At 43.4% G+C, this 13,966-nt stretch overlaps 1 protein-coding gene across 1 annotated transcript; it reads right to left on the bottom strand.

The window, feature by feature from the left end:
- Nucleotides 1-2,685: 2,685 nt before the first annotated feature.
- Nucleotides 2,686-11,636, bottom strand: TMEM200C (transmembrane protein 200C). Its single transcript, XM_075062946.1, is given in 5 exon segments — nt 2,686-7,218; nt 7,220-7,420; nt 7,422-7,455; nt 7,458-8,290; nt 11,095-11,636. Coding segments are annotated over 4 exon segments (1,578 nt in total). The 5' UTR covers nt 8,248-8,290; nt 11,095-11,636; the 3' UTR covers nt 2,686-6,665.
- Nucleotides 11,637-13,966: the final 2,330 nt, after the last annotated feature.

Genomic DNA, 13,966 nt, shown 5'->3' with positions numbered 1-13,966 from the left:
TACTTTGCTGTGTTCAGCACTAGGTGAACTGTAAAAATGGAATGCTGCTGCCAGTTTAAATGCTTCTTCACTCTAGTATCCATGCTCTCTGCAGACTGAAGCATTTCTAAACGTATGCTTGAATTAAATTTCCTCCTATTTTTTTTCACAGTGGAACCACTTAACCAACATTCTCTTCCGGCACATAATAAAAAATCAGAAGTACATAGTTATCACATTGTTAGTGAAACACTCCAAAGGATTCTTTTTTCTTTAAATATCTTACATTTTTCTTATCAACACATGATATCCCTAAATGATCATTAATCAGCAGTGTCAATAAATCAGGTGATTTTCTCCAGCACAAATTGAATTAAACTAGCAATAGAAATGTAAAGAATTGTGCAAGTATCCTCAGCATAGACATTAGATTTAGTTCTCCAAACCATTCTAGTTCTGAGACTTGTGTGGTTACATAAACAGAGGAGGAATTAACATTTAGGTCATTCAATGAGCCTTTAGAATTCTATTGCTTTCTTGAATCATTCTATTTTTCTTCACTACAAGCCACAGCCACTTTGTCCTCATAAAGTGTCCAAGATTTAGTCATCTGACATATTTTTTTGCTGCTGTATTATTACCACAGTAAATTAATAACCTGTGTCAGGTTTAGACTACAAAGGAAAGTACATCCCTCCCTCCCCCAATTAAAACTTTGGAGTTGAACCAAAACTAATGTATAAATTCTCTGGCACACTTTCAAATCATAGAATAGCAGGGTTAGAAGGGACCTCAGGAGATCATCTAGTCCAACCCCCTGCTCAGAGCAGGACCAATCCCCAAATCCCTAAATGGTCTCCTCAAGGATTAAGCTCACAACCCTGGGTTTAGCAGGCTAATGCTCAAACCATTGAGCTATCCCTCTCCCACTTAATGTACCAAACAATTCTGTACCAGTGATTTCAGTGGGAGTTAGGCACCTTTGAGGATCTGGGTCTTAGTATTTTTCTGGCATGGTTATCTCTGTTTCTTAGTCTCTCTGTTCCCCACTTTACAGCACTTTCCTACCTCACAGTGATGTTTTGGGGATAAGTACATTAAAAACTGTGAGATGCTTGGGTACTGCAATAATCGGAGCCATAGAAGTATCTTGGATATTAACAGCGGAGATCAAAATGTCTTATTTTAAAATGCATTGGTGGTGTAAATCTGCTGAAGTAGAAGGCATGCTATACTTTATACAACCCTAATAGTATTAAAATACATTTCAAGAATAAGGCCCTCATCTCTCCTACAGCTCCCGTAGGGCATCACACTGTGGTAAGTGGGTCGCACAAACCTTGTAGTTGGCCAGAGAGAATTTCCCTTGGTGCAGGCACTGTGGAGTCTTGGTCTGGGATCCTTACACAAGACTCTTCACAAGCCCTGATGAAAGGGGCATGCCAGTATCATTGGGAACATCTTAGGAGCTGGAGGAAAGTCCCTGTAGGGTGCTCTGCTACCATGCTTCTGAGCTGTGGAGCCATCCAGAGGAAGCCCTCAGGAGTTATTGGCCATTCTTAGCCCAGAGAAGATGCTGCCAAAGTTGTTGTAAATTATAATTTTTTAAAAGAAGGTTTAGCTAACTTATTAAACTCTGTTCCTTTAGAACAGCTAATATCCGCTTTGAAAGACTGTGCCTTTTCTATGGTTTTGAAAGGTGAGTTGCATTTCCTGTGCCTCCATCTTCTTCCCAGCAGGAGGTCTACTTTAATGAAGTATCAGCAAAATGTCAGCTGCCATCAGTGGCTTTGTACAGGTATTGAACCCACTGTACACTTCAAAACACTGGTTTCAATAGGCTTAGAGGATACAAGTCCCCATGCGTTGTTTTCTCTACTGTCATTCAAACTCCCTATCCATACCCCTACAATAAACATGGCTACCTCAAGTTCCTTTTTTTCCAGCTGACATTTAAAAAAAATCAAAAACAAAAACTAACCTGCCCCAGCTTAATTGTCTTTTATGTACTTAGACATTTCAGTAAAATAACTTGATAGTTCCTCCTTTTACTTGGTAATAAACACATCCTGGACTAATAGATTCTGTTCCCTTCAGCATCTGAGTTTATTTAGCCCAGGGGGTAGATATTAAAAGGTTGAATGCCCAAAATATCATTTAAATAATCCTAGTACATTCTTTTTCTTATTGTATTGAGCTTTGACTGCAAAGTTTAGTTTGGAATTGGACTCAAATTTTCTCAAAGTTCAGGAAGGGCTGGTTGGATTTGAGGTTCATTCTCACCAGAATGAAGAGGGGGAGAGTGGGAAGAGGATAAAAGAAGAAAACCCCACAAGTAAGTATATCTAAGACAGAGCCTTCTCAATACCAAAGAAAGAAAAAGAGCAGAAAGTTCATGGGCCTAGATTCTCAACAGTGATTGGTGATTTTAGTGTCTCCATTTTTGGGATGCCCGTTCTCTGAATATCTGGCCACTTTTAAATATCTCTACTTGGGCACCCATGATGTGAGGCACCCTTTGAAAATCTTGGCCTTGAAGCCTATAAAGCACCTGGCCATGCAGACTTATTTACTTGAGAAGCACTGAGAAACTAGTGATGGGTACAATTTCAATAATAAAAAGGAACCCCTAAGATAGATATAAATATATAATTTTATATAAATATAAGATCCTCAAATACTTTTCTATTAAGATTTACTTGAATAAAATATTGAATTCATTTCAGAGATATTTGTACCCCCTTTGCTGTTTGCTTTCTGGGAATACTCTATTGAATGAGTTTACTGAGCAGAATCTTTGCAGAAATAGTGAATTTTAAGAGACTATTAACAGAAATTGAATTTGAAACGTACATATGAGTAGAGTAGTGCCCGAGCAACTGTCAAAGCAAGACTGATAGATAAAACAAGAAACTGAGTGATGCATAAAAAGGATAAGTCACACACTCTCAATCAACATCATTTTCAGTGATATTATTCCCCATTCCCCACCTCCTTGTTTCCTCTCCTGGTCCTGGTCCTGGTCCTGGTCCTTACCGTGCCCCTAGGCTTCACATCTGTTTCCCCCCTTTCTGTTATAGACTAGTTTAAAACAAGTATCTGTGTTACAAAAAGATAGTGGCAACTTTATGGCCAGTCATACAACTACCCTGAGGAATTCAAGCAGAAACCCAACTTTTTCTCAAGGAATTTTTTTTAGGACCTTGATGGACTAGTTGGTCTCTGCAGGTCTTTTGCTTTTAATAGTTAGCTTAGTGCACACACCTGATAATTTGTTTGTTATATTCAAAATGTATTTGCAAGAGATACAGATAGTGTTATCGGTACAGATCCTAAGCCTCCAAAAGGCATGTGGAGGAACCAGTTGGGGGCAGGTTGTGGGGAAGAGGTTGGAAGGAGGAACTCAGTGCCCGGGAGGGGAGAGGAGAGGATAGACTTGGGAAAGAGAAGAGAGAGGAGAGAAACTGAGGGGGAAAAGAGTGGGCAAGTGAAGGTTGATAGAAGGGGTAGGGGTAGGGGCAGGTCCAGGAGGCAAGGGGAAAAGCCATGTGCCAGATGGGGCAGGAACAGGGAGACATGAATGTCCAAAAGAGGCGGTACTCAAAGAGTTATGTCACCAGGTCTAATGCCATTAAAATGGATTAGGTTATCCTTCTCTATCAACCAATCTCAATTTGACAGCATTAGGGATACTTTAATATTAACAGTATGAATGTTCACACATGAAACCTGCTGCTGATAGGAGTTAAGCTTATCCAACCAGAAAACAGAAACACTTTTCCATACAAAGGTAACTCACTCACCTTGAGTTTTGAGCAAACTCTACAGAACGCAAAGTCTTTACACAAATTATTCCGTGAAAAACTGTAATTAGCAAATAAATTTGCAAAAATCATAGGGATTCATGGACAATTTGCAAATTGGAAAAAAGGCTTCATCTGTTTATTAGATTAATTGCTACAAATTATTCACTCAACTCTACTAGCCACTGAAGTGGAATTTCATTGGTCAAGCTCAGTTCTGTATACAAACATTCTGTTGTTCAATATTTTCAGCAACCTAGGAGAAGTCTAAAACAGTACTTATTGAAAAGGGTGATAATTGAAATTGAGTTGTGCTATTTAAAAAGGCTTCCTGACTGTATTTTGACTCATTTAATGGATTCTGAAATACAGATAACAAATTTTGTAATAATCTCAATGAAATAAAATACTCTCTCACTGTCCTACAAAAAGAAAAAAAGCCCCCAAACTCTAGCCCAGCAATTTAAAAGTACTTTTCTTCTAATCAAATCAAAGGTTTGGGTTGCATCTTGTGTTATCTTTAAATAAAGGTGATTGTTATTGCTTAGATGGCTGGATAAACTTTTACTGAATTAGAATAGAAACAGTATATATGATATGATTTTTTCAGGTTTATTTAAAAAAAAATCTGTCATTTTTCCACTATCGTCCCAACCCTGCAATGAGGTTTGGTGGGTAGACTCCTGCTCTGCACCCATGTGGATCTGAACAGGCACCTTCCCAGACAGGATCAAGGCAAATCTCCATAACTGTGTATAACTAGCATCCTTGTCTCAGTGCCTGATGACCCTTTTCTGATATTTCAGTAGATGTCTGCTGGAAATCATGGGGAAAGCACAGAACAGCAGTTTCCTTCTAGCTGTTAGGACTAATGTTGAGCCAGAAGTAATCATGTTGAAATCAATTCGGATTAAATTGCCTTCTGACACCATTAAACTGCCCACTTTATGCAGGGCCTAGCCATGTTTGTTTATCTTTTTGTAAATCAAATTAGTGTTCCAGCCTATACACATAGTTTTAAAACATATTTTGGTCACTTCCACACTGGCTGGCTAAACAACATTAGATAGCAGTTTAACAAGAACAATGCTTCAACAAAGTTTATATGGTTACTTTACTTGGTTACCATTGACAGTATGTGAGGTTGTGATGCTTGTGCCTTTCTGTTGCTAAAAGGAACTTCATTTCCTCATTGGAAAATTGTAGAGCCTCAAGATGGCAGTCTCTTATCTGATATTTTTAAAATTATTCATTCTTATATTTAATAATTATTGTTGCTGTTCACTCTTCACAATTAAATGTACCGATCAGTATATTTATTATATTGTACCTATATTATTAGATATGTACTAAATACTAATCTATTATGGAAACCTTAATTGAGAGAGAAAACCAATGCACTACTTACATATCGTTGTTTAACTTCAATAACTCTGTAGTTAACATAATGAAACATCATATGTATATTAAATATATATTTGAAATAGAAAATGTTGTTGGTATCTGAAATTAGGAGTTGAAAGAGATTTTTCTAGTAAATTAAGCAAATGCCAGTCTTCTTATAATTTTTAAAGTTAAATAATTCCCAGTTACAAAATAGCTGTTTGATTCATATATTATATATAGTCCAACCATCAGAAAACATGCTATTTCACTCTCAAGGCGAAATCCTGCCTCCATTGAAGTCAATGGCAAAACTCCTATGTAATTCAATGGGGTCAGAATTTCACCCTCAGAGTATAGGACAATTCACATCCTTAAAGGTAAGCATGTGCATAAGTGTTTGCAAGATTGGAGCCTTAATTGTAAAAAAACCTTAATCTTAGAGTGACCGTTGTTGGGGAAGTCACAGATCTATGAAATAGGGGTCATTGTTTCTGAGATTAATGTATTAGTCATGAAAAATCTAATTTTAATGGAAGGTGAAACCTTAATCAATTTTTCTCTTCAGAATCTTGAAATCTCTGAATCCTTACCATCTAAAATTCCAGTTAAACAAGAGTTAGAAGTAGAGGCAGAATCTGCTGCTTGTACTAAAGTGCAGTGTGCTCAGTGATTGAACCCAAATATCTTTGTTTAGAAAATATTACTAAATTACTATTACCATGTCAAAAGCAACATAAACAAACCTTCCTCCTTTCTACCTTGTCTCTAATACTGAGTAGTTTGATACAAACGTTGTCTTTGATCTGTAAGCGCTGTAGGGGGAGAACTGTTTTAATATGATTAACCATTTATTTAAAAAACTTTTATTAATGCTATTGGTACATGTGTGATAATACTTAATAAAAGTATCATCTCTTCTTAGATCTCTAATTTAAGACTGTAACAATTCCAATTAAATTATCAGAGCTCTGTCCAGCTCCACTCTCTCCTCCCTTGTCACCTTTCCAGAATTTAAACAAATGCCTGTAGGAGTGTTCTTTGTGAAGATACTTCATCCATAAGGCCCTGCCAACTTAAGTGATTTAACCAAAACAAAAGGGGAGAGCTCAGTTTTGCTGAAGGAAAACCACTTTGCTCTGGAGCTAGAACAGGAGGTGGTGGTTTAGAAACAGTTAGTGACAAACCAGCATCAGAATACCCAAGGAAGGGGGTGGGGCACTTAGAAATTAAAACTATAAAGTGTGCAGTTATGTTGTCCAAAATTGTATTCTTTTGCTTCGAAGAACTTGCTGGACTACTGATGTGTAATAAAATTTGGTTTGCATGGAACATACAATCGGACAGAAAGATTTTGTTTGTTTTTTTCCTGATGTCATCTAGGGGAATTTATTGAATGCAATTCCAGGATAACATACTGCAGCTCTTTGGATATTGACCGGGTTCCGTCCCCAAGGAGGCAGAGGGCTTGCAAGTTGTCCTGATGCTTTCTCTGTTCGTTCAAACGCCGGTGCTTTCCAGTTCCCCATCCTCCAGCCCTGCAGTGGCGTGCGACCTGGAAATCATGAAGAGCTTCTCTTTATTTGTATATTGTCTCTGAAATTGCTGAGGTTGCCGCACTGTTTGTTCTTCGCTGGCTCGCTCTAGGGGGCCGAGCTCCCCTTTTGGGTCCTCCTCACAGTCCTGGGTTTTACTGGCTGGGGTGTTGGCAATAGACTCCAAGGAGGTGCCTGCCTCCTCCAGGTGGGTGTAGCCCTTATTGCTGCTGGCTGGGTCGGACGGGGAGCCCCTCCTGCCCCCCGGCGGAGTGAAGGGAGGAGAGCCGCCCAGATCCAGAGATTTGGAGTAGGGGGAAGAAGCAGCCTTGGCTAAAAGGCTGGTGGAGTCCAGCTCCCTGCTGCTAGCCCGAGTCCGAGGGGGGCCAGGGGAGAGCGGCCGCCTGGCGTCAGGCAGGCAGCTTGTGCTCTGGCGCCGCAGTACCCGCTTGTGCCTGCGCCCCTGCCCCAGCCCTAAGGGGCTGCCGAGCTCGCTCCGGCTTAGCTGGAACTGGCCCGAGGCTCAGCCCTGCCCGAGCTCTTCCGGCGGCCCGCCGCCAGCCCGCAGCTCTCCCGCGCCAGCCCCGTCGCCTGGCCAGGGCAGCACGTGAAGGCGCTGACGAGGAGCCCACCAGGGACGCTGGCGGGTGCAGGAGGGGTGCGGCGCAGCGGGCGGCGGCCGAGGCGGCTTGCTCCGGTTAGAGGCTGTAGACCGCTCGGCAGGCTGGGCGGGGAGGCGGAGAAGGAGGAGCAGGGGCGCGTGGGCGCCCAGAGGCCGGGGGCCAGGTGCTCTGGGCCAGCCTGGCCGCGGCGCCCGAAGGCTCCCCCCGCCGCCGCAGCCGCTCCAGCCCCCGGGCCTGCTGCACGTAACTGACAAAGCCATTGAGCGGGGCGGAGGCTGGGCCCCCGCCCTCCTTGGCCCGCAGGCTGTGCGCGTCGATGACGGTGGAGTAGAGGTCCCGCAGGTTGATGATCTTGGTCTTGCGGTCGCGGTTCTCGTGCAGCACCGCGTTGGCGCAGATGAAGAGGAAGATACCGATGCCCATGATCAGGGGGCCCAGTACCTTGAGCTTGTCCGAGTGCAGGTAGCCGGAGAAGAGCTGGAAGAGGAAACCCACAGAGGAAGGGGCCGGCGCGGCGTGGGGGGACCCCCGGCTGCTGCTGCTAGAGGAAGAGGAGTTGGCTCTAGGCCTGTCCGGATGGGATTCCCCTTGCGTCCCCGGCTGGCCCCGGCTGGAGCGGTTTTTGGTGGCGCCGCCCTGTGCGGGCAGGTGTTTGCTCCCCCCGAAGCTGCCCTCCCGGTAGACGGGGCTCGGTTTGGGCCAATAGCCCACCACGGCCAAGGCGATGCCCACCAGCAGCACCAGGATGCCGCAGAGGGCGATGAGACCCGAGACGGAACACAACTTCAGCTTGCCCTTCACCACCACCACATCGTTCTTGCGCTTCTTTTTGGCTTTGCGTTTGCGTTTGGGGGGCTGGCTTTGGGGTCGCAGGGGATCCTGTTTCCTGGCCGAGATCCTCAGGAGGCCTCCAGTGGCGATCATGGCTGGCTACCCAGGGCACTGCTCCCTAGAGCGGCTCCAGCTCCTGCAGCAAAAGGGAGAGAAGAGGGTGAGGGCCGGGGACAGAGCTGGAGGAGCAGATACCTCACAAAATGCCCGGGCTTTAACGCAGCCAGGGAAATCCATTTTTAGCTAAAAGTCCTGACAAGCAGGGTCTCAGTCACTAACAAGCTGGGCCCTCTTACGCATCCAGACAGCCAAGATAGCAACGTTAGGTAACCTGGGAAGAGAAGCAGCCATGTGTCCCTCCCAAGACGTTGCTCAGTTCAGTCTTTGCAAACAGCTAATTGATTTCTGTAGACTCCAAACGACTTAAGGAAAGAGTCGTGTCACCAGTGCAAACAAACAGAAGATCATCCGTGCTGGGTAGAGAATGAGTCTGCAGGGCAGCCTGCTCCTGTCGTTAAAGAACCTGCTGAGATTTTTCCTGGGCCCTGTTCCTCTAATGGGGTCACAGGGTTGCACTGCACAGTATGGGGGGTTGGTGTTAGCAGAAGTATCACGCAGAAACCAGTGCCTTTTAGTGATCTGGATATTTTGGAAATAAAACCAGACGGGCAATAAGAATTGTTTTAGGGATGTCATTGATTTTATTACACTGCTTAAACATAGCTGAGGGATTTTAACCGATTATGTACTTTTTGTGTCAGTGAATGGGAAATTAATTACTGGAAATACAGAAGGGAAGCATTTGAATACCCAGATAATAGTACCTTTTGGAAGCTTCTTCCAGATCATTTCCTTCGTATTTTAGCTGCAGTGATCTAGAAACCCATCCTCTTCTGCTTACGGTATGGGTACATCATTTGGACAGCTGCCTGATTTGGAAACATGTATGATGTTCAAACTGGTTATGTAACAGCAATGATTGCCTCTCCCTGCTCCATGTTAAAAGGTAGCTGGTAAATAAAGATAGTATGTCAAATCTTATTAAAGAGTGAATCACCATGAAAAAACAGAGAATGCGTCGGGAAACTGGCGTATGAAATAACATTGTTACTTTATTTACGGGATCGTCGGGATTCATCATCTGAGTATTCAAATAGCTGGGAGACAACTAAGTATGAACAATTCACACGATATTGCAAACCGTTCAGAGAAGCTTTGATAGGCTGAAGAAGAGGCTTTTCTTTCATTTTGGGGGAGCGTCTACAATAATGTCCAGAAAGGAAACATGACTGCAATCAATACAACATGCTTCATAAAGTTACCTTGAAAGCTGGTTAACAGCATCTAAAGTGATCCCTTCCACCACCCAGCTTCTCAATTTCGTTTCTGTTCTTTTCCCAAATAGCCCCCGAGTCGACAGTTTTGCGTTCCATTTGTTCTGAATGTATTTTCCCATAAAATAATGGTGTTCTCGCTGCGGGCACTGTTTTGAGAGAATCTACAATATATCTGAGAGTAATTTAAGAATGAATGGAGTCTTGCCTCCTCTTTCCTATTGTCAGACCATGGATTTGCTTTTTTTAGAATGGTTTGGTACACAAGTGTAATTATCCGAGCATGATTTCTTTTTAAGTGGTGGCTTAGTTTGTGATCTGATACTCCCCACTACACCACTAGACAAGATGCTGTCTCAGTTAAGATGGAAAAACAGATGGCAATCAGACCTGAACAACGTTTGCAATCAATATTGCCTTGACACTTCGTTTTCAATACGCAGAAACAAGGGTGGATGCGTGGGAGGGTGGGTTTTTTTTAAACCACCAACTATTATTAATTATTGTATTATTAGAAAAGAGCGAAAGTCAAACAGACGAAAGACACGGTATATAATCACATTCCATATAAACTGGATGTGGTCTGTAATCATTAACAAACTCATACTTTTGTCATAATGAGCACTGTTTAAATAATCCCCAGAGGATATGTCATGTTTTAACCCGGATCTCTATGACTATTTTAAGGATGCTCTGCAAAGATCGAATAGAATTGTTAATCTCACTCAGTCACAGGTTTTAAAACGTACACGGTGGGGGCTGGATTAACACTGTTTCCTGGACACTAATAACAGATGAAGATGCTCGCTTATCTGTTATTGACCAATACAGGATTTTGTGTTACTTCAGCTATTTGTATGTGCAGCAAATGGAAGAATACTCTCAGTTCGGGGGGAAATGAATTATTGGGAAGGATGTTAATTTGCAGCGATTGATCATTTGCTCGACATTACTTAGGACACTTTCTAGCATGCTGCAATAGATTTTGCAACGTTTACTAGGGACTAAAATGTTGTGGCTGACATGCTTGGCAGTATTTCTTTATACAAAAGGGAGTTAGCAAAGTTGCCGGTTTACATGATGGGGTGTAGTTTCGATGCAGTTTCCAGTATATACATGGCTGGCTGGCAGAATGTCTAACAATGAAGCTGCCTGTTAATAAGGTAGGTCTGTAGCTATTGCCTGAGTACTGCTCGCCAGGCGGTCTGCCAGGTCTTTGAACTTTTGGTTGCTTCTACTAATGAAGGCTCAGAGAGTGTGCAAAATCCAGCAAGGGTCCCTAACCCGGCTGGGCACGTAAACCAGGACCAAAGACGTGAATTGATTTGGCAACCAGCCAATAGCCTTTTGTAAATTTCCACCCCACCCCCCACTTTTTATAACCACATCAACGCGATGGACTAATTTTGTCGCCTCCAGGAAAGTAATGGGGCCATTCAATGCTGAACTGCCCCTGAATTTCTCCAAGGCAGAGAAAACACACGTGAAAATCGACCTCCCCGCGTCCCACTCCACCCCACCCCCCGAGCAGACTAGAGTGAAAAAACCCCTCGGGATCGTGGGCGAAATTATTGCTCAAAATGGCAGCAAGTCTAACCTCACTTACCCAGGAAGACTGGGGCGGGGGGAATCAAAGCTGGAAGCGAGGAGCTCAGGCACCATCAAGAAACCATAGAGAAACTTTCCAGCCCAAGTGGACATCTCAGTGCAGACACAACCCCTCCAGATCCGTAATCTCGCCCCTGCTCATAATCCCAGCAGAGAAAGCGGGAGGGATCGACATGGTCTTGTCAGCCCCCTCGGAGCCCCCGGACAGAGCCATTCCAAGGAGTTTCCTAGAAGTGTTGTGCCTTCTCCATCCTTCATCCTTCCCTGCTTGTTTTATTGTTTCCCCTTGCCAGATGCAGCCGCCTCTTCCTCCTCCTCCTGTCTGTGGTGGCGGTTGTTGCTAGTTGATTTGCCAGCCTGGCGGAGTTGCTGCTTTCTGCTTCTGCTGCTCTTGACTGGTGCTCAGGCAGCAGCTGCTGCTGTGCCGGCCGGACTCGGTGCTGTTGCTAGGAAACAGGAGCCATGACACAGGGAAATTGCTGCAGGATGGCAATCATTACCCTCCTAACTCGCCTCTTTAGGAACCGTCCCCCCATCCATCCTTCCTTCCTCCTCTCTTCTCCCTCCCCCGGCCTCCCATGGCTGCCGCCTGTTCCTCCATGCCCACCTGCAAGTAACAAGGTGAGCTTGCCTGCCCCGATCCCTTCCCCTGGCCTCCAGAAGCAAAGCGGATGGTGCCATGGCATTGTCTGCAGCCAGCCCCGTGGAGGGTCCCAGCTGGATCTCTCTCTGTCTCCTGCGCTCTCTTTGCAGAACTACCTGTCTGATCGACGTGGTCGCAGGGGAGATTAAAGACAGTCAGACATTGGTTCCTTCTCTTTCTTCCCATCAAATATTTTACTGGCTCTTTGAGAGAAATCAGGGAAGCACCAAATGCATCATTTTTTAAAAAGTGCTTCCCTCGATTTGTGAACATTTTTGGGGGGAGGAGGAGGGGAATCTGAAGTGTGGCTGAGCACAGCTGGTTTGAGGTGTAGTCTCTTCTCCCCACTAATCTGTCAATCTCTTGTCCACCGCTATCCCTTGTTCAGACTCCGGCTGAGTGAGACCCTGGCTGATTTTATCACCTTACTCCTGATACATCTCAATTCTTTGGGATTCCTCCTTGAGCAGCAAGCAAGGGGAAAAGTGGGAGGTTTTCTGTCTATGTTCACTAGAAATAATATCCAAGTAACATTCTCCCTTCCTGTGCTCTCACCTAGTGTATGCAAAACAGGAGAGAGATGGTGTTTTCAAGATGAAATGATACTGTTTGAAAAGGGGAAACACCAGAGGCAGGGAGATCAAGAGGATTTCTTTTTTTAATCCGAGGAGTGATCCAAGAAACAGATGAAAAGAGGGAGAATGCAAAAAAGGAAGAAACTGACAAACTGATGGCCAAGATAAGAGATCTGGCCTTTATAGATACCAGGAAACAAAATTCAGCTTTGAGTGTCTTTGGGAAGATACTTCTTAAACTGAAGATATACAAAGCTGTGTGACTGAAGGCCACGGAACACAGCCCACAGTGTCTTACTGAAGTGTTTCCCTTACACCTACCATGTTGAGGTAACAGACCCATGAGTGATTGCATTAGGTGTAAATCAGGGGAGAACTTGGTCTTTATTTGGTGGCCACCACTAGCCAGAAAGGCAGGTTAAACAAAACAGCCAAGTGAATGTGGAAATCTAGATGGCTAATTGGGATTTCACTGCTGTTTTATATTGCAGGGTTTTTGGAATGGAGAGACGGCACTTGCCTGTTTGTAAAAGTAGCCTTGGACTCCTATTCAAGCTAAAGAGGATTCTGGCCTTTGATCAAACAGTCCTTTCTCCTCCACCTCTACTTGATCTATTGAGAGGCATGAATATCCTGAGTTCAACTAACTACAAGTCTCCAAGGGACAATAAAAGGAAAGTTTTGAATCTGAAACTCGGATTTTAAAAATATAGGGCTCTACACAGAATGGAAGAATTGTAGGGAGAGGTTAAATATTCATTTCTTCAGGTTTTTGTTATTCAATGCCTTTGACCCCAGTTATCATTGCTTGATTTGAGAACAAACAAATCCCGAAGGGGCATACTTCCTATATGCATTTTAATCTCTGCTGAAAGCTGTATTGTCAAAATGGCTTGGAGCACAGTTTCTCTTGTACACGTCAAACTTTTCCTTCTGAAACAGGACCTAAATCTAAGATTTAGTATTCAAGGACTGCTTTTCAAACTGCGCTTTGAACTGCTTAATTGAACCTGAGTCTTCTGACTTTCAGTAATTTGCTTTGTGTTCGACCCAGGATATCAGAGGAAACCAAACATATCACATCTGTTTTCACTGGAGACCTGTATCACATCAATAATGCAGTATCACCAGACTCTCCCTGAAGAGCCTCTGAGATACAGAGAGAGAAAGACAGAGGTTTTACAGGGAAAAGAGACCCTTTCCTTACCTGAGTCACTTGTTCTATTTCTGTTAAGACAAATCATTTTATTTATACCTTCCTCAAATAGCTTCAAAAGTTTTGAATCACTAGGCCATCTCCTTGATACTCAGGGGTTTCAAAACATAGAAAACAAAGGGCATTGTAGTCCAGTCCGGGCATTGCGAAAAGACAGGCAGCTAAGCTCTTGACGATGATGACAACAACAATAATATAATACAGATGATAAAGTGATACAATAATATAAAGACAGAGACTAGCTGTATAATCACAAGACTTGGACTTTGATCTCACATTATATAAAGATCACCCCTATAATCACAAACCTGACTCCTTATAGCAAGTTATAATGCTGAGATGTATATTGTTAAACTACTGTGCCTTCTTGTTTACTAAGAAACTTATTGAAAACTGATCAAACATTTATTATTCCATTTTCTTATTTGATAGGGAG

This window comes from Chelonoidis abingdonii, chromosome 2 (genome assembly GCF_003597395.2).
Source record: "Chelonoidis abingdonii isolate Lonesome George chromosome 2, CheloAbing_2.0, whole genome shotgun sequence".
Classification (NCBI taxonomy): Eukaryota; Metazoa; Chordata; order Testudines; family Testudinidae; genus Chelonoidis; species Chelonoidis abingdonii.
The sequence above is the reverse complement of the archived record's forward strand: the minus strand, read 5'-3'. Positions and strand labels throughout refer to the sequence as shown.